General features: G+C 49.8%; 1 protein-coding gene across 1 annotated transcript in view; it reads right to left on the reverse strand.

The window, feature by feature from the left end:
• Nucleotides 1–8,270: 8,270 nt before the first annotated feature.
• HMCN2 (hemicentin 2) overlaps nt 8,271–19,990 on the reverse strand; it is a 153,582-nt gene continuing 141,862 nt past the window's right edge. Inside the window, exons 77-90 of the mRNA XM_069986836.1 lie at nt 19,329–19,478; nt 19,114–19,251; nt 18,675–18,796; nt 18,017–18,254; nt 17,833–17,892; nt 17,260–17,379; nt 16,886–17,020; nt 16,225–16,338; nt 15,401–15,526; nt 14,697–14,825; nt 14,275–14,592; nt 13,834–13,953; nt 10,235–10,361; nt 8,271–10,150 (exon numbers count right to left, since the gene is read on the reverse strand). Coding sequence (XP_069842937.1) covers nt 9,790–10,150; nt 10,235–10,361; nt 13,834–13,953; nt 14,275–14,592; nt 14,697–14,825; nt 15,401–15,526; nt 16,225–16,338; nt 16,886–17,020; nt 17,260–17,379; nt 17,833–17,892; nt 18,017–18,254; nt 18,675–18,796; nt 19,114–19,251; nt 19,329–19,478 — 2,258 coding nt within the window. The 3' untranslated portion in view covers nt 8,271–9,789. The remainder of the gene's footprint in view (nt 10,151–10,234; nt 10,362–13,833; nt 13,954–14,274; nt 14,593–14,696; nt 14,826–15,400; nt 15,527–16,224; nt 16,339–16,885; nt 17,021–17,259; nt 17,380–17,832; nt 17,893–18,016; nt 18,255–18,674; nt 18,797–19,113; nt 19,252–19,328; nt 19,479–19,990) is intronic.

The following is a 19,990-nucleotide window of genomic DNA, read 5'->3' on the forward strand; positions in this document are numbered from 1 at the left end:
CCAGCAGCACAGAGGATGTCAGGAGAGGAGGGGGCTGATACTATAGGAGAGGACACAGCAGCACAGAGGATGTCAGGAGAGGAGGGGGCTGATCTTATAGGGGAGGTCGCAGCAGCACAGAGGATGTCAGGAAAGGAGGGGGCTGATCTTATAGGAGAGGACACAGCAGCACAGAGGATGTCAGGAGAGGGGGGTGCTGATCTTATAGGGAGGACACAGCAGCACAGATGATGTCAGGAGAGGAGGGGGCTGATCTTATAGGAGAGGTCACAGCAGCACAGAGGATGTCAGGAGAGGAGGGGGCTGATCTTATAGGAGAGGACACAGCAGCACAGAGGATGTCAGGAGAGGAGGGTGCTGATCTTATAGGAAAGGACACAGCAGCACAGAGGATGTCAGGAGAGGAGAGTGCTGATCTTATAGTGGAGGTCCCAGCAGCACAGAGGATGTCAGGAGAGGAGGGTGCTGACACTATAGGAGAGGTCCCAGCAGCACAGGGGATGTCAGGAGAGGAGGGGGCTGATACTATAGGAGAGGACACAGCAGCACAGAGGATGTCAGGAGAGGAGGGGGCTGATCTTATAGGGGAGGTCGCAGCAGCACAGAGGATGTCAGGAAAGGAGGGGGCTGATCTTATAGGAGAGGACACAGCAGCACAGAGGATGTCAGGAGAGGAGGGGGCTGATCTTATAGGAGAGGACACAGAAGCACAGAGGATGTCAGGAGAGGAGGGTGCTGATACTATAGGAGAGGACACAGCAGCACAGATGATGTCAGGAGAGGAGGGTGCTGATCTTATAGGGGAGGTCCCAGCAGCACAGAGGATGTCAGGAGAGGAGGGGGCTGATCTTATAGTGGAGGTCCCAGCAGCACAGAGGATGTCAGGAGAGGAGGGGGCTACTCCTATAGGAGAGGACACAACAGCACAGAGGATGTCAGGAGAGGAGGGTGCTGATCTTATAGGAGAGGTCCCAGCAGCACAGAGGATGTCAGGAGAGGAGGCGGCTGATACTATAGGGAGGTCCTAGCAGCACAGAGGATGTCAGGAGAAGAGGGGGCTGATACTATAGGAGAGGTCCCAGCAGCACAGAGGATGTCAGGAGAGGAAGGGGCTGTTCTTATAGGAGAGGTCCTAGCAGCACAGAGGATGTCAGGAGAGGAGGGTGCTGATCTTATAGGAGAGGTCCTAGCAGCACAGAGGATGTCAGGAGAGGAGGGTGCTGATCTTATAGAGGAGGTCCCAGCAGCACAGAGAATGTCAGGAGAGGAGGGGGCTGATCTTATAGGAGAGGACACAGCAGCACAGAGGATGTCAGGAGAGGAGGGTGCTGATCTTTTAGGGGAGGTCCCAGCAGCACAGAGGATGTCAGGAGAGGAGGGGGCTGATACTATAGGGAGGTCCCAGCAGCACAGAGGATGTCAGGAGAGGAGGGGGCTGATACTATAGGGAGGTCCCAGCAGCACAGAGGATGTCAGGAGAGGAGGGGGCTAATCATATAGGAGAGGTCATAGCAGCACAGAGGATGTCAGGAGAGGAGGGTACTGATCTTATAGGGGAGGTCCCAGCAGCACAGAGGATGTCAGGAGAGGAGGGTGCTGATCTTATAGAGGAGGTCCCAGCAGCACAGAGGATGTCAGGAGAGGAGGGGGCTGATCTTATAGGAGAGGACACAGCAGCACAGAGGATGTCAGGAGAGGAGGGTGCTGATCTTATAGGGGAGGTCCCAGCAGCACAGAGGGTGTCAGGAGAGGAGGGGGCTGATCTTATAGGGGAGGTCCCAGCAGCTCAGAGGATGTTAGGAGAGGAGGGGGCTGATCTTATAGGGGAGGACACAGGGTCCCAGCAGCACAGAGGATGTCAGGAGAGGAGGGGGCTGATCTTTTAGGGGAGGTCCCAGCAGCACAGAGGGTGTCAGGAGAGGAGGGGGCTGATCTTATAGGGGAGGTCCCAGCAGCACAGAGGATGTTAGGAGAGGAGGGGGCTGATCTTATAGGGGAGGACACAGGGTCCCAGCAGCACAGAGGATGTCAGGAGAGGAGGGGGCTGATCTTATAGGGGAGGTCCCAGCAGCACAGAGGATGTTAGGAGAGGAGGGGGCTGATCTTATAGGGGAGGACACAGGGTCCCAGCAGCACAGAGGATGTCAGGAGAGGGGTGCACAGAGCATTTACAGTATCTCCCTGTAAATGTTGAGCAGCTCACAGTATAAAAGTTCCATCGGTGTCAGCCGGGTCAGTTGTTTACTAGTTGTTTTACTTTACGACATCAGCGTTGGGGATGGGGGAGGGGGGTTGATGGGTTGGGGTCCCAGCACACTGATGATCCAGGGGCAGCTGACATGGGGTCTGCACCAGTTTTCCTTCAGTCTTATAATATATAGATTTTCTATGAGGTGTAAGTCAGGTGAGAATTGAAGCCCTGGGATGACTGCTGCAGCCTCTTCCCCTCCTCCCCCTCCTCCTCCTCCTCCCTCCTTCTTGTCCTCCTTGATCTCTCACCTCAGGTTCTCTTTTCTAAAACACAACTTTACTTAAACTGCTTCACTCTTCACATTGGAGGATGAAATAGCATCTAGAGCCTCATTCTCTGAACTATGATCTCCAGATGATGCAAGACTACAACTCCCAGCATGCCCTGATAGACTGTCCATGCATGCTGAGAGTTGTAGTTCTGTATAGTCAGATGTTGGGGATCCTTGGTCTACAGGATACAACACCATACAGACCTTCTGCCGCTCTCCCAGCCCAGGATTCTGTGGATTTTCCTTTGGCTCAGGGAGAATATTAAAGGAGGAGGCAGAGGAGTCGGGATGGGAGAGACGCCTGATTAGTCCGGGAGATTAGAGGAGTCTGTGAAACTCATCGGGAAGAGTCTGCAGGATCCTGGGATAAATACTGACATTTCCTTCCTCATTATATCCATCATGTATGGGGGGCTGCTGACACAGGTGACGAGACCCTCTTATACAACTGACTGCGGAGATCTACATTATCAGGATCTCTGCTTGCTGCCAATGAATAGGAATGTTCTTATTTGGCTTGTGGATCTCCCACAAATCTTTCATACAGAAGGACCCATGTTATGCGGCACAGTATACGGATTCCGCTTTATACTCTGCTGCTGCTACTGTATATTGCAGTCTGCAAAAATTCTGTATCTGCAGCCACCACAAGGTGGAGCTCACAGCATGTGGATTTACATGGCTTCCTTATTTAGAGAGGCTCAGTATGCAGAAAGCTCCCCCTAGTGGTGGCAGCTGGTTTACAGAATGTTATAACTATATACCATGATGAAGTGAAGAGAAGCAGCGGGAAGTCTAAGGTCAGACAGCACAGCAGTGGCGGTCAGGTCTCTGTTACACTGGCTGCCAATAGCCTCTTATTATAAGCAGATTGGCCAGTGTGGAAATCTATAATCAGACTCTATTTCATTGCTGATCAATCGATATAAGGGAAATGCTTATAATATATAATATAACAGCTAAAGTGGATACACAGCAGAGCTCCACAGTAAGGATTCAGGGGAGAAGAGAGAGAATGGGGCTGGGACAAAGCAAAGAAGTGTCCAGGACACGAGGGATCAGCAGACGCTCCATCGCAGATCTCCAGGATTTACACTGTACAATCATCCGTCTCCTCTCACTGTACAGTCATCCGTCTCCTCTCACTTATCCTGCAGCACAAAGCATTCTGCAATATAACGGCATCCAGAGAACTACAAATCCCAGGAGGCTGTCTCTGTTATACAGCACTGACACTGGGCTCCTGAGGATAACAGATAATATACTATAATAATGGGCTCAATTAAAGTCAATGGGAAGTTGTCCATCAGTGCACATAGCGTAGCGAATAACGTCCGCAACTGATTGTTCACGGCCATATAATAAACACGCTCAGTGTTTATCACCTCCACTGGTATATTGTGTGTGACCATAACCTCGAGGTGTATACGCATCTATACATGTGATATTGTAGGCGGCTTTTTAGTCTGCGGAACTGTGTATCTAAACCTATCATGTGTGATACTGTATACTGTAGTATATGCGGTATACAAGGCCATGTATCTAACCCTAGCATGTGTGATACTATATACTCAGCTGATGTAATCACTTGTGATACTATATACTCAGCCACTGTATATCTAGCTGTGTAATGTGGTATATAAGGCCATGTATCCAAGCCTAACGTGTGATACTATATACTCAGCTGATGTAATCACATGTGATACTATATACTTAGCCACTGTATATCTAGCTGTGTAATGTGGTATATAAGGCCATGTATCCAAGCCTAACATGTGTGATACTATATTCTCAGCCACTGTATATCCAACTGTGTAATGCCGTATCCAAGTCTAACATGTGTGATACTGTATATTCAGCCACTGTATATCTAACTGTGTAATGCCGTATCCAAGCCTAACATGTGTGATACTGTATATTCAGCCACTGTATATCTAACTGTGTAATGCCGTATCCAAGCCTAACATGTGTGATACTGTATATTCAGCCACTGTATATCTAACTGTGTAATGCCGTATCCAAGCCTAACGTGTGAGATTGTCTGTTAAAACCCTTTATCTAAGCCTATTATGTGTTATACCGCCTATTGAGTTTTATGTATCATACTGTCTGCCAATCTGCTGTATCTAATCCTATCTTGTGTGATACTGTATACTGGGTTGGGTAGCTAAGTGCATGCATCATAGGTGATTCTGCCTGGATAGCCACTGTATCTAAATATATCATGTATTATACTGTCTACTGAACTAATATATCTAATCCTATCATGTGTGATAGTGTCCGCTGAGCTTTTGTATCTAAGCCTATCCTGTGCGATACTTTCTGCAAAACCACTGTATATTCTGTCTACTGTGCTGTATATCTAAGCCTAACATGTAATACTGAAGGCTGAGCTGCTGTATCTAAGCCTGACATGTGTGATACTGTCTACTGAGCTGCTGTATCTAAGCTCTTATCGTGATACTGTCTGCTGAGCTGCTGTATCTAAGCCTGACGTGTGTGATATTGTCTGATGAGCTGCTGTGCAGTCTGGTGTGCTGCTGTATCTAAGCCCGACATGTGTGATCCTGTCTGCGGAGCTGCTGTATCTAAGCCTGACATGTGTGATACTGTGTGTTGAGCTGCTGTATCTAAGCCCGACATGTGTGATACGGTGTGCTGAGCCTGAGCTGCTGTATCTAAGCCTATCATGTGTGATCCTGTATGCTGAGCTGCTGTATCTAAGCCTATCATGTGTGATCCTGTCTGCGGAGCTGCTGTATCTAAGCCTATCATGTGTGATCCTGTCTGCGGAACTGCTGTATCTAAGCCTATCATGTGTGATACTGTGTGCTGAGCTGCTGTATCTAAGCCTATCATGTGTGATCCTGTCTGCGGAGCTACTGTATCTAAGCCTATCATGTGTGATCCTGTCTGCGGAGCTGCTGTATCTAAGCCTATCATGTGTGATCCTGTCTGCGGAGCTGCTGTATCTAAGCCTATCATGTGTGATCCTGTCTGCGGAGCTGCTATATCTAAGCTTATCATGTGTGATCCTGTCTGCGGAGCTGCTGTATCTAAGCCTATCATGTGTGATCCTGTCTGCGGAGCTGCTGTATCTAAGCCTATCATGTGTGATCCTGTCTGCGGAGCTGCTGTATCTAAGCCTATCATGTGTGATCCTGTCTGCGGAGCTGCTGTATCTAAGCCTATGATGTGTGATCCTGTCTGCGGTGCTGCTGTATCTAAGCCTATCATGTGTGATACTGTCTGCGGAGCTGCTGTATCTAAGCCTCGCAGATTCCTGAATATTTATCCGTCTCTCTGCTGTGTGATAATATAACGTGCAGGTAAGGAGCGGAGCACAACCCCCAGCAGTGCAGCAGCAGCTCAGGGCAGGCAGGAATTCCCCGGCCACATTCCAGCATTAGGGGCATTCCTGACATCTCTCAGGGGCCGCATTCTCCTCCTCAGGGGCCACAGCACAATCCACCACAGGAGGGAAACCAACACAGCAGAATATCTGGAAAGTGCAATGAAGCCAAGATCCAGCCCCTCCCCACCCCACCCCGAGGGCAAAGAGCAGCCACAGGGCAAAGGGGAAAAAGTTCAAGGGGCTCCTGAGCTCAGAGCTGAGCCTCATAGAGGGCAATGTGCAGGGAGTGAGGGAACACTGCCATCTAGTGGGCAAACTCTGGTAAGACAGCGCAAGGGAAAATCAAAGACAAAGGTTTTCTGATGAAGCAACATGGAATCAATGATGGTGATTATTACTAATTAGTTATCTGTTTGATTCATTTTGTAATTACAAATATAACTCATTGTTATTGAGACATTGTTCCCCAAGCTGTGTCTCCCCAGCTGGATGACATGCTTTGACCCACCCCTAGACACATGTTGGAGAACATGAGGGTCTATCAGGGCATGCTGGGAGTTTTGCAATAGTTTGAGAGAGACATGTCGGGGATCACTGCATAATGTTCTCTGTGGTTTGTGAGGGCATGCTGGGAGTTGTAGTGGATGGATGGCCATTGGTTGAGGAACCTTGCACTTAGACATAACTAACAATTGCAGTGTTTACATACCTCTTCTACTCAATACTGAAGCAAATAGGCTGCGATGTGGCGGTAAATTCACAAGTCTGTATAATCCTGTCTGGTTACTGTGAGTCAGATATATACAGAGCAGCAGATAGGGTGTGCAGTGCTCTATGTGCTCTGTGCTGCCACCTCTGGAGGATAATTTGTATGAGAAGTAGGTCACATGACCTTCCAACATAAGCTTTTGCTTTTAGAGGGCTGGAACAAACCAGTCTGGCCAGGCAAAGGAAGGAGAAGAAGGTCCAGTCCGGCCTAGCTTAGGCCATTGTAGGAGCTCCTGTGCGCTTCTCTCCACCAGAACGTTAGTGAAAGTTCTGGATCTGTCAGTGGAACAATGTAAATGAAACTATAACTCTGACCATCTGGATCATTCATCTCCCAGCAATGTGTGGAGTAACTATACACCCACAGGCTGAAATCATCAGAGAAACTGAGAGAATCACTAGAAGGGAAAATAGAGGAACAATGATATTCCTGCCTCTTCTGGACTACTAGCAGGACTCTGGAGCCAGGACAGTGGCCAATTTCCAACCATGCACCATAAAGTCCAGCAACACCTATAATCCGCAGCAGCAGTAGTTTTAAGCACAGTACAATCCAGTAATAGTTTTAGACGCACAAAAGTGTATCCTGCTTTGCACAGCAGGGTTTCCAGGCACAATAAAGTTTTATCCTGTTCGTGACGCCACACAAAGTGGTGCGGTAACCCAGGGGTGCTAGGTCTAACTTGCAAGGGGAGGCGTTGTGGTAGCACTACAGAACTTGTCATGGGGCTCAGAGTGGTATGTGAGCAGTGAACCAGATGGGATCAACTGCAGAATTGCCTTTTTTTTAGGGGGGGGGGGCTTCTCATTTTATTGCACATTAGCAATTCTCTTAGCTCTTTGTGTATGGTTGAGCAGAGACAAGCACATTCAGATACACAAAAGTGCAGGAGAATCATCAGCTTATCCTCTGATGTTGTCATCCCTCTTGCTCAGTGACTAGGTATTTTGTACCCTTGGCTTCATGGAATTCTGGGAAATGTAGCATACAGTGCATAGCACTCTGCACTCCAGTCAGTTATCAGTAGGGGCAGCTGCAGGCGGGGGTTACCCTGAAGTCTTAAGGCCTCAGAGCAAAGAATGGCTCCTGCTTATTCCCAGTGGCACCCACCTAGAGAGAGCCCATCAGTATCATGGTGGGAGTCCCGAGTCCGACCCTCAGATCTGCCATGTACTGTAGCTTTGTCTTATTCATTTGGATAGCACTAAGCTGCTTTTAGTTGTAATACCAGACCAACAACACTACTACAGGGATGGCACTGTACCTGGTCAGTTGATCTGTGGAGGGGAGGGGGGCTGAGAGATAGAACTAAAGTTCAGGCTAAAGGAAAGGACATCAGTTTTGTAGACCTGGACAATTCCTTGGTCTATGGCAGGTACACCATAGCACAGCTCATAAGGCTGGCCATGCCATGGTGGACGTCACCAGGGGTGGAGCTACAAGGAGTATACAGCTGTATACATCTCAGTGCTGCATCACTGAGGGCGCCACTACTCACCTTACATTGAGAGCCAATACTTATGGTGGTGGGATAAACCTCTTTACTTTTCATACAACTCCTTTTATTCTATAAAACATGGAGTAAGATCTGTGTAACAAACCGTATAAAATACTTTATTGGGACATAAAAAATAAATAAACCATCAGTACATAATAAGAACGTATAAACCGGAAGCCCCACATATAATAGTATCATTACTAACCGCTCCTGCCTCCCTGATACCGAGTACTGCCTGGGCCCTTCTTTATATTCTATCAGAATACAGAGGTCGTGTACAGGCCTCTATAGGACGTATATACCCGGAGGCCGCCCCAGCAGTCAATACGCCCTGACCCTATTCCCTATAGGACGTATAGACCCGGAGGCCGCCCCAGCAGTCAATACGCCCTCACCCTATAGGATGTATATACCACAGAGGCCGCCCCAGCAGTCAATACGCCCTCACCCAATTCCCTATAGGACGTATAGACCCCGGAGGCCGCCCCAGCAGTCAATACGCCCTCACCCTATACCCTATAGGACGTATAGACCCCGGAGGCCGCCCCAACAGTCCATACACCCTCACCCTATAGGACGTATATACCACAGAGGCCACCCCTGCAGTCCATACACCCTCACCCTATGGGCTGTATAGACCACGGAGGCCGCTCCCACAGTCAATGCCCCCTCACCCTATTCCCTATAGGACGTATAGACCACAGAGGCCGTCCCTGCAGTCCATACACCCTCACCCTATTCTCTATAGGACGTATAGACCACAGAGGCCACCCCTGCAGTCCATACACCCTCACCCTATTCCCTATAGGACGTATAGACCACGGAGGCCGCCCCTGCAGTCCATACACCCTCACCCTATACCCTATGGGCTGTATATACCACAGAGGCTGCCCCTGCAGTCCATACACCCTCACCCTATAGGCTGTATAGACCACGGAGGCCGTCCCTGCAGTCCATACACCCTCACCCTATACCCTATGGGCTGTATATACCACAGAGGCTGCCCCTGCAGTCAATACACCCTCACCCTATACCCTATGGGCTGTATAGACCACGGAGGCTGCCCCTGCAGTCCATACACCCTCACCCTATTCCCTATGGGCTGTATGGGCCTGCAGAGAGCTTTTCCTGTACATATCGATGATAACATGAACCATTTCCAATGTTGGGCCCCATTCTGTTTTTTTGAGATACATATATACAATTCTATAGGCTTCTACAGAAAGACATGGAAGCCAGTGAGGACTGAGACCCCATAAAACTCCCTGAGAGGGACGCAGACATGTCAGCAGTTTGCAGCATCCAGACCTAAACTCACATACATACAATCTTCCCCCATCTCTGTGTATAAGGCTCCGGATGCAGGATTTACTATAGCACCATGTGACGCCATCATTGGAGGGCAGGCTCGCCTGCTGCGGGGGGAGGTGGCCGGCCCTCAGTCCTATGACTGCCACTTATTAAGAGTCTCAATGACTGGCAGGAGTGGGCCAGCACCTTACAGTCTGGGCAGGGTCCCTTATTGCTACTGGCACCATGAATACAAGGAAAAAACATTGGTCCATCTGAAGTTTATGTGGGCGGCAGTGGGTTCCACAGTCGCAGTTCAATGGGTTTGTCGTCCGTCCAGCCGGGGACTTTGGAATCAGTAAGGATATGGAGAGACGGAGATGTAGATGATGAAGACGCTCTGGTACCGTAACCCCTGCTGCTCGCTGTGAGACGCCGCCTGCACTTTTATTCTGTAAACCCCAGAAGTGTCCAGAGAGCGTAAGGTGTAGATGATACCGTGGCCTCCATCGTCACGGAGAGCGAACGGGCTGCCCGAATCCTGCTCCAGGGCGGTGAAGCTGGTTTGGTTTTGGTGGACGCCCCCTTCAGAAAAGGCGCTGAGGCGGACGACATCCTGATTTGGAGGAATCCCGAAAGGCAGAGTCAGCAGCTTGTACTGCAGGGTGAATGGGCCGCCTGTACTGCAGTCTGTTAGACACCGACGATAGCAAGTCCTGTAGGGGAGGAAGAGCAAGTCATCATCCAGTAATCTACAACATGATCTGGTAGTGAAGCTGTGTCCTCGGTGTGGCGCTTACCCTGGGCTGGGGCCCTTGGTGTAGGACGCAGGGCAGGGGGTGTCCAGGCACTGGTATCCTCCTCTGGTGTTGAAGCACATCTGGTTGGCTCCACAGCTGACTCTCTGCTCTGCACATTCATCTATGTCTGGAGGAGGAGGAGGCAAAGATTACAATATATTACTGATCCAAAGATGGCGGCATATTACACGTATCGGAGTGTGGGGAGGAACTGTGGCGAAAATGTGAAAAGCAAAGACATTGTGCCCCAAACTAAAGCAATGTCCCCAGAAGGAAGGAGGGCTGGGGATTCCACATACTCAGCATGTAGCTCCTCTCTCTCTCCTCTCCTGATGGATCAGTCTCCAACCTCTCTCTCTCCTCTCCTGATGGATCAGTCTCCAGCCCCTCTCTCTCTCCTCTCCTGATGGATCAGTCTCCAGCCCCTCTCTCTCTCCTCTCCTGATGGATCAGTCTCCAGCCCCTCTCTCTCCTCTCCTGATGGATCAGTCTCCAGCCCCTCTCTCTCTCCTCTCCTGATGGATCAGTCTCCAGCCTCTCTCTCTCCTCTCCTGATGGATCAGTCTCCAGCCCCTCTCTCTCTCCTCTCCTGATGGATCAGTCTCCAGCCCCTCTCTCTCCTCTCCTGATGGATCAGTCTCCAGCCCCTCTCTCTCTCCTCTCCTGATGGATCAGTCTCCAGCCCCTCTCTCTCCTCTCCTGATGGATCAGTCTCCAGCCCCTCTCTCTCTGCTCTCCTGATGGATCAGTCTCCAGCCCCTCTCTCTGCTCTCCTGATGGATCAGTCTCCAGCCTCTCTCTCTCCTCTCCTGATGGATCAGTCTCCAGCCCCTCTCTCTCCTCTCCTAATGGATCAGTCTCCAGCCCCTCTCTCTCCACTCCTGATGGATCAGTCTCCAGCCCCTCTCTCTCCTCTCCTGATGGATCAGTCTCCAGCCCCTCTCCTCTCCTCTTCTGATGGATCAGTCTCCAGCCCCTCTCTCTCCTCTTCTGATGGATCAGTCTCCAGCCTCTCTCTCTCCTCTTCTGATGGATCAGTCTCCAGCCCCTCTCTCTCCTCTCCTGATGGATCAATCTCCAGCCCCTCTCTCTCCTCTCCTGATGGATCAGTCTCCAGCCCCTCTCTCTCTCCTCTCCTGATGGATCAGTCTCCAGCCCCTCTCTCTCTCCTCTCCTGATGGATCAGTCTCCAGCCCCTCTCTCTCCTCTCCTGATGGATCAGTCTCCAGCCCCTCTCTCTCCTCTCCTGATGGATCAGTCTCCAGCCTCTCTCTCTCCTCTCCTGATGGATCAGTCTCCAGCCCCTCTCTCTCCTCTCCTGATGGATCAGTCTCCAGCCCCTCTCTCTCCTCTCCTGATGGATCAGTCTCCAGCCCCTCTCTCTCTGCTCTCCTGATGGATCAGTCTCCAGCCCCTCTCTCTCCTTCTCCTGATGGATCAGTCTCCAGCCCCTCTCTCCTCTCCTGATGGATCAGTCTCCAGCCCCTCTCTCTCCTCTCCTGATGAATCAGTCTCCAGCCCCTCTCTCTCCTCTCCTGATGGATCAGTCTCCAGCCCTTCTCTCTCTCCTCTCCTGATGGATCAGTCTCCAGCCTCTCTCTCTCCTCTCCTGATGGATCAGTCTCCAGCCCCTCTCTCTCCTCTCCTGATGGATCAGTCTCCAGCCCCTCTCTCTCCTCTCCTGATGGATCAGTCTCCAGCCCCTCTCTCTCCTCTCCTGATGGATCAGTCTCCAGCCCCTCTCTCTCCTCTCCTGATGGATCAGTCTCCAGCCCCTCTCTCTCTCCTCTCCTGATGGATCAGTCTCCAGCCCCTCTCTCTCCTCTCCTGATGGATCAGTCTCCAGCCCCTCTCTCCTCTCCTGATGGATCAGTCTCCAGCCCCTCTCTCTCCTTCTCCTGATGGATCAGTCTCCAGCCCCTCTCTCTCCTCTCCTGATGGATCAGTCTCCAGCCCCTCTCTCTCCTCTCCTGATGGATCAGTCTCCAGCCCCTCTCTCTCCTCATGGATCAGTCTCCAGCCTCTCTCTCTCCTCTCCTGATGGATCAGTCTCCAGCCCCTCTCTCTCTCCTCTCCTGATGGATCAGTCTCCAGCCCCTCTCTCTCTCCTCTCTCCTGATGGATCAGTCTCCAGTCCCTCTCTCTCCTCTCCTGATGGATCAGTCTCCAGCCCCTCTCTCTCCTCTCCTGATGGATCAGTCTCCAGCCCCTCTCTCTCCTCTCCTGATGGATCAGTCTCCAGCCCCTCTCTCTCCTCTCCTGATGGATCAGTCTCCAGCCCCTCACTCTCTCCTCTCCTGATGGATTAGTCTCCAGCCCCTCTCTCTCTCCTTCTCCTGATGGATCAGTCTCCAGCCCCTCTCTCTCCTCTCCTGATGGATCAGTCTCCAGCCCCTCTCTCTCCTGATGGATCAGTCTCCAGCCCCTCTCCTCTCCTGATGGATCAGTCTCCAGCCCCTCTCTCTCCTCTCCTGATGGATCAGTCTCCAGCCCCTCTCTCTCCTGATGGATCAGTCTCCAGCCCCTCTCTCTCCTCTCCTGATGGATCAGTCTCCAGCCCCTCTCTCTCTCTCCTGATGGATCAGTCTCCAGCCTCTCTCTCTCCTCTCCTGATGGATCAGTCTCCAGCCCCTCTCTCTCCTCTCCTGATGGATCAGTCTCCAGCCCCTCTCTCTCCTCTCCTGATGGATCAGTCTCCAGCCCCTCTCTCTCTGCTCTCCTGATGGATCAGTCTCCAGCCCCTCTCTCTGCTCTCCTGATGGATCAGTCTCCAGCCTCTCTCTCTCCTCTCCTGATGGATCAGTCTCCAGCCCCTCTCTCTGCTCTCCTGATGGATCAGTCTCCAGCCTCTCTCTCTCCTCTCCTGATGGATCAGTCTCCAGCCCTTCTCTCTCCTCTCCTGATGGAGAATTTATTGTGATATTTAGGGACCAGGCAGCAGAATTGTGTACACATGTGGCTTATCTGAAAATGTCATAGATACATTGTATAAGATGATGGTTATTAGTACGCAGTAATGCAGACACTGTAGCAGACGCTGGCGCTCTGTGACTGATTGCTGACACTGCGGCGTCTTTGTCTCCATAATGGTTTTCTGTATCCTCCATCATTTACTGTTGTTTTTTTTATAACTTATGTCCTTAGAGTTGTTACATATGTATATGGGGGGTTCTGGGAGCCGCCAGCACTGTGACAGAATGTAACTACACACAATATTCTCCTCTTTTATCCTCATCTTGTTATTGCAGTTTATGGAATAAGAAGCACTTGGGCACAGTCCTCTGCTGACTTCCTCTGTGCTGCTGTAAGACAGTTAACCTTTCACATGCAGGTCTGTCCTCTTAGGCCTGGTTCACATTAGGATTTTGCTGTCTAGCATAAACAGATACGGATACGGTTTCCTTTGACTCACATTCTAAAAATAATACAGACCAGAATCGATTTTTTTGTTACATTTTGTAGCGTACGTGGTAGATGACGTTTTTCTGTATGTTCAAAGGAAACATTCAAAAACGGATACAGTGAGACGGAAAGCAAAATGGTAATGTGAACCTCGCCTAACACAGCTGTGCAGTAATATGGGCTGAACTGGTTCTTACCTTGGCAGTTTCTGTTGTTGGGTAGGAGCCGGTATCCTGATGGGCACAGACACTGGTAGCTGCCCTCTGTGTTCCTGCATTCATGCTGGCAGGGATTCCGCTGTTGGCATTCATCTATATCTGGAAGAAGAGAATAAAACATGACCGCCATCCTCTACCCCATTCTAGAATCATATGTCAATTACTTACAGCCTAGATTAATGCTCAGCAACCTCTGGTTCTCCAGCTGTAGGCAAACTACAACTCCCAGCATGTCCTGAGAGTGTGGTTTCAACAGCTGGAGGGCCACAGTTTGCACCAGTTGTAGCCTTCAGCTGTCAGGGCATGCTGGGAGTTGTAGTTTTTTAACAGCTGTAGAGCTACAGGTTGGGGAGTACTGCTTTAGATACACAGCTCAGTGATAACACAGCAGTACCCCTTACGTGTCACAGATCTATGTACCTGCACAAACTCCATTCCTGCGGATGAATCCAGGTGGGCACCGGCCTGAGCTACTTTGCCCGATGAGGTTGCTGTTTTGGCTGTAGGACAGCCAGGTGTAGACATTGTTCCCATGAATACGTCCGTTAGTTATGGGCCGCTCATACTGAGCTCCAGTGTTACCAAGGCCGGAGCTATTGCTGAGCCGCTCCAGCCCTGCGCAGGAACGTCCATCCCCCAGAAGCTGTTTGCCGGGCGGGCACAGGCATTTGAAGCTGCCGGCTAGATTCTGGCACTGGTACGCGCAGGGTCTGGGCACCTGCTGGCATTCATTAATATCTGTAAAGACAACGTGAACATTTCAGATACTAGAATTCTTGAACTAGAATATGTTGCCACGAATCCTCCTTCTTCCACCAATAACAAATCGTGGTTACACCTACCCAGACACGGTCTCCCGACACCCTGGGACCTGTACCCCCGAGGGCATGTGCATCGGTATCCACCCATGGTGTTCTCACATAACTGGTTGTAGCGACACATGTGGGACCCATCCCGACATTCGTCTACATCTGGGGAGGTAAAGGAGAAACATTGAGCAATGCACCTACTGCTTCAGTACTGGACACTTCTATCTGACCTCAGCAATAGTGAATGGGATGAAACCTTCGCCAATGTGAATGGACATGTATATCCAGTGGTGTACAAGAAATCAGAGAGCCCCATAGCCACACAGGGGCCACGCGTGGACTGCTCTGTATTAGGAATGGTCCGAACCTGCCGAGGTTCGGGTTCGTATGAACCCGAACGCTCGGCAGAAGATTCCTGCTGTCTGCCCGCTCCATGATCCAGCGGGAGTAACGCCTGGAAAACTGGGATACAGCCTATGGCTATGGCTGTATCCCAGTTTTCCAGGCGGTCCTCCTGCTGGATCCGCCCGCTCCACGCAGCGGGCAGACAGCGGGAATCATTACCGAGGGTTCGGGTTCGTACGAACCTGAACCGAACTCGGTTCGGACCATCCCTACTCTGTATGATCGGCAGCACTCTTCTAGGGAGCCATGACGGCTTTGTCTTTGGTCATAGCTTATATATATAAGTGTATATATTAGGGATTTTCTCCTTACATTACCGCAGCACCACTCACCATTGCAGGCTCCAGACTCCGATCGTGTGGTACCTGCTGGGCAGGTGTCTATACATTGGTAGCTTCCAAGGGTATTTGTACACTGTTGCTGAGGTAGGCAGACGCCTCGTAGGCACTCATTGATATCTGACAACCAAGACATTGTATAAGGTCACATGATCAAGTCATTTACCCATAATTCTCAACGTTCATGCATAAAAAGAGATGAGCGAACCTGGAGCATGCTGGAGTCCATCAGAACCCGATCGTTCGGCATGTGATTAGCGGGGGCTGATGAAGGTGGATAAAGCCCTAAGGCTATGTGGAAATCATGGATATAGTCATTGGCTGTGTCCATGTTTTCCAGACAACCTTAGAGCTTTATCCAAGTTCAGCAGCCCCAGCTAATCAAATGCCGAACAATCAGGTTCGGATGGACTCCAGCTGCTCCAGGTTCGCTCATCTCTAATAATAATGTATCAGCATGTTCCATTCAGAGATCCCCCCCCCACACACACACACACACACAATTTTCTACAATGGTCATACAGGGAAAATAAGTCATCCAAAGTAGACATCCCTTTGAAGAGTACTAAAACTGTACAAGGCCGTTCAAAAAAAAAATGGAAATGGGAGCTATCTGTGAACCTTATGGGTTTACGTCACAGTGGATTGATACATTTGTAACAAACCCTCAGCTGCGAGATATAAACATCAGTGTCTCTATTCCCTGACAGCTAAAAGTTTTGCTTACATGAAACCAGAATGCCTGATGGGAATTAGGTCAGATAATCTGGATTGTGATGAAAGAGATGGGGGCACTCCTGACCAGGAACCCCACTCACCTATACAGCGCGTGCCTTTCAGTTCATAGCCGGGGTCACATGCACAGCGGTACGAGCCAATGGTATTCAAGCACCTCTGCTGGCACGGAGATGACTGGATGCACTCATCCACGTCTAGAAGAGCGGACAATGGAAACCAACGTTCAGTGAACAGAACGGACATACAGCAGCGACTTATACGTGAGGCTAAACAGTCACGGTCCATGGCGCTCTATTCTCCTCCAACTCCAATGCAATGGAGACAGAAGAATAATTATAGTGATTTGTTTTTTATCACCAATTCATGTAGGGTTAACAAGCTGATCCACTGGGACACCCACCGATCCTGAAAATAGGGAAAGCTGTCCCCGGAATGAACAAAGTGATCAGAGCTCCATCCATTTTCTATGGGCTTCCGGCAATCTTCAGGAGCCCACAGAGAATGAATGGAGACCTGGTCACACATGCCCAGTGCACTCTGTTCATTCACCTTCTTTCTGATGATTGGTGGAGGTCCCAGACGCCCACCATTGACTAAGCTGTCACTTATTTAACTTTTAATTGTGGAATTGGCCCTTTAAGTGTACAAAATTGTGTGCACCAAAATTTTCAATATTTGCAACATTTTCTGCCAGAAAGCGATGTATCTGCAGCCCTCCTCTCATCCCCGAGTGCTTTGTACCTTCGCAGGATGTCCCCTCAGCATTAGGTCGGAAGCCAGGTCCGCAGCGCAGCAGACAGCGGTAAGATCCCGGCGTGTTAATGCATTCCTGGCCAGAGGGGCACTGGTGGCTGCCCAGTCTGCATTCATCCACATCTGCAGGAAACAAGAAACGTCATAACTACCATGAAAAACTTTCTGACCAAGATCTCTGCTTGCTGTGAGTGAGTGAATGATGACACCATTGCTTGTTGTCCTGATCCTCTGCATCTGACACGACACAATGGTTCAGGACAGGTCTTTTGTGTGCATTCACTGACAGCAAGCAGATATCTTTAGGTTCCTTATGATCACACTGGGTGCGGAGCAGTGACAATTCCTCCCATGTCGCTCACCTCGGCAGTTGCGGTTGTCCATTCCCAGACTGTAACCCGTGGGGCAGGAACAGGAGAAGCTTCCCAGGATATTCTGGCAGATGTGAGAGCATGGTCGGCGGAGGTCACACTCATCTATGTCTGGAAGAGAAGTCAAAGCATTAAGATGTCTTCATTGCAGCCCATTCCCTTAATCTGTAATCTGATAATCCAGAATACTGTGCTGGGTGCACGTTTATTGTTTACATAATTTAATGGCGACTCTCATAAAGCCCAGGATAGGGGGCAGACAGTATGGACTCACATGGTTAATCTCAATGTCATTTTATGTTGTGGTTTGAAGGGTCTGGCTCCTGAACATGTGAATTATATATATATTTATATCTTTTGTATGATTGTCCAATAATCTGGAATATCTACAGTCTCATTCCCAGTCACATCCCATTTACTTCTAGAGGAATGGCTTGTAGAACATAGTGGATCCTGATCACTCCAGACGCTCAGGGTGGACACAGCTGGCATTGGGTATCACTGCTGTCATGTCATTGGCAGACTACAGGATAACCCCCATCATCTCTGTATACATTCCCTTACCAGTGCAGTATGAGTCTCCTGACTGAATGAAGCCTCCAGGACAAGCTCCCCCATTCAAACCTGGAAAACAAAAGAAAAACCAAGACATGAGCTGCTGACTAGAATGAAAACCTCTATTCTTTACACTGCAGGCCGCATCTAACAAGGTGAAAGGGAAGTAAAGTGAAGGCCGTGGCTCCTTTACCTCCCTGAAGTGACGCTGTGAGCTGGAATTGCAGCTCCTCCAGTTCAGGAAGATATGAGGACCGGATGGAGTTGACGTACAGCCTCTGGGCGTTCTTTATCTGGCGGCCCAGGGTCGGGTTGTATTCCACCGTGTGGTTACAGCGGAGGGATAGAAAGCTGCCATCCTTGGTGAAGGTTGGGGAGGCCCAAGCGTTGATCTGTCCTGCTCCCGTCTGCACGTAGGTCTCTGTGAATTCCTGGGGGACAAAAAGACACAAGGCTGTATATCATACATGGGGGACAAAGCCATAGGAGACCTCTGGTCACTGCGAGTATGTCAGGATGCCTTAGTTCACACTGTGCTTTGCAGTTTGTACTTTTTTTAGTATGTATTATGTAAGTAAGATGTTACTGGCACTTCCATGCATCAGAGTGCAGATAAGACCCACAGGATGAAGTTCTATGTCCAAAACTGCAACAAACTATGCAGCAAAAATGTGGAAAACACAGCAGGAATCCAATTGTATTCCTTATTCCACAGAAAAGGGGCATAGGCTAATATAAGAGACAGGGTCCGTAGGGGCAGGACTCTACCGGCAATGGAGGTAGCTTGTAAAAGTCAAGATCCCCCTCCTCGGTCTTAGAATGTGCTGAGCCCTCCCCAGCATCGCCGTTACCTGGAGGACTATATCAGAGGATGCGAGCGATTCCGGGACAAATCCATTGATAACGATATCAAACCACAGGGTCCCATCGGAGTCCAAGCCTCGAGCAATGTGAGTGATGCGGAGCTGTTCACCTACACAACAAGAAGCAATGATCAGCGGCCTCCTTATTACCATCTGCTCCCCCAATGTCTGTGGATATGCCACTAGTGTCTCTCTATGGAAGGTGACTGGATAACCCCTATGTAAGCCATGCACATTACATTACTTCACTTTCAGCAACACCACAATAAGAGAATTTGGCTTTTTACCTATCCAACCCCATTGTGTCCTGAAATGGGCGACACGGAGTATCTCTCAGCCATTCATCCATCATCTATTCTACATGCCAGATATACATGACAATACTTAGGAGGATCCAGCGGGTGTAAATACAGGGGGCGAGACCTACCTGTGGCAAACTCCACCTGAGACTCTTTCCTGAAGACTCCTTTGGTCAGGCTGAAACCATTAATGGTGCCATCAGAGGGGAAGGCAGCGGACCAGTAAAGTGGGGCAATCATGGAGATCAGCACCTTCATCAGGGGTCCTGGATGGTAACATGCAGAATTGTTACAGTCAATAGTTAATCATGGCGTTACGTCTATGGTTGGTGGCTCCACGTACCTATGGAGGACGGGATGTTCTCGATGCTGCTGCTGATAGTGGTGGCTCTGGTCTGTGGATTCTCCGTCATGTTGGCGCTGAGCGCAGAGAGTCCAAAATCCTGGTCGTTAACAATCCCGATGAGACTGGCGCGAACGCGGGTGGCGACAGCTGAGAAAGGGAAGAACATTTAGTGTATCCAGTGCATCATGAACTGATTTCCAAGATCTCTGCAAAGTAACAGGGAGGCTCCTGCCTAAATCCAGAATGGTGGTACACTCCTGGAGGCACATATGCCTTCTATACATGATGGGGTCTTGTCTCTGCCACCATTGCAGCACCTGAAATACTTCTGTTTCATAGTGATTTTTCTTACAAATGACTGAGTAAGGGAACATTTGCAGCGCAGAACTCTTAGGGCTCTATTACACGGGACCATTATCGTGTGAATAATCGTTATATCATTCAAATTTAAACAATAACTGTCTTGTGTAAGGGTCATATTGCATGAAGTGATTATCAACCAACCTTGGCAGATTACCAACCATTCCAACCAATAATCACTTGGTGTAATAAAGCTTGTTGAAAGGTCACGCTCAGCTGACATGCACAATGCCCGCTGATCGTGATCTTTCAACTTGCTGAAACAAACGATCAGTACAGCTGATCGACTATCGTTCTGT

Source organism: Dendropsophus ebraccatus, chromosome 10, assembly GCF_027789765.1.
Source record: "Dendropsophus ebraccatus isolate aDenEbr1 chromosome 10, aDenEbr1.pat, whole genome shotgun sequence".
Lineage (NCBI taxonomy): Eukaryota > Metazoa > Chordata > Amphibia > Anura > Hylidae > Dendropsophus > Dendropsophus ebraccatus.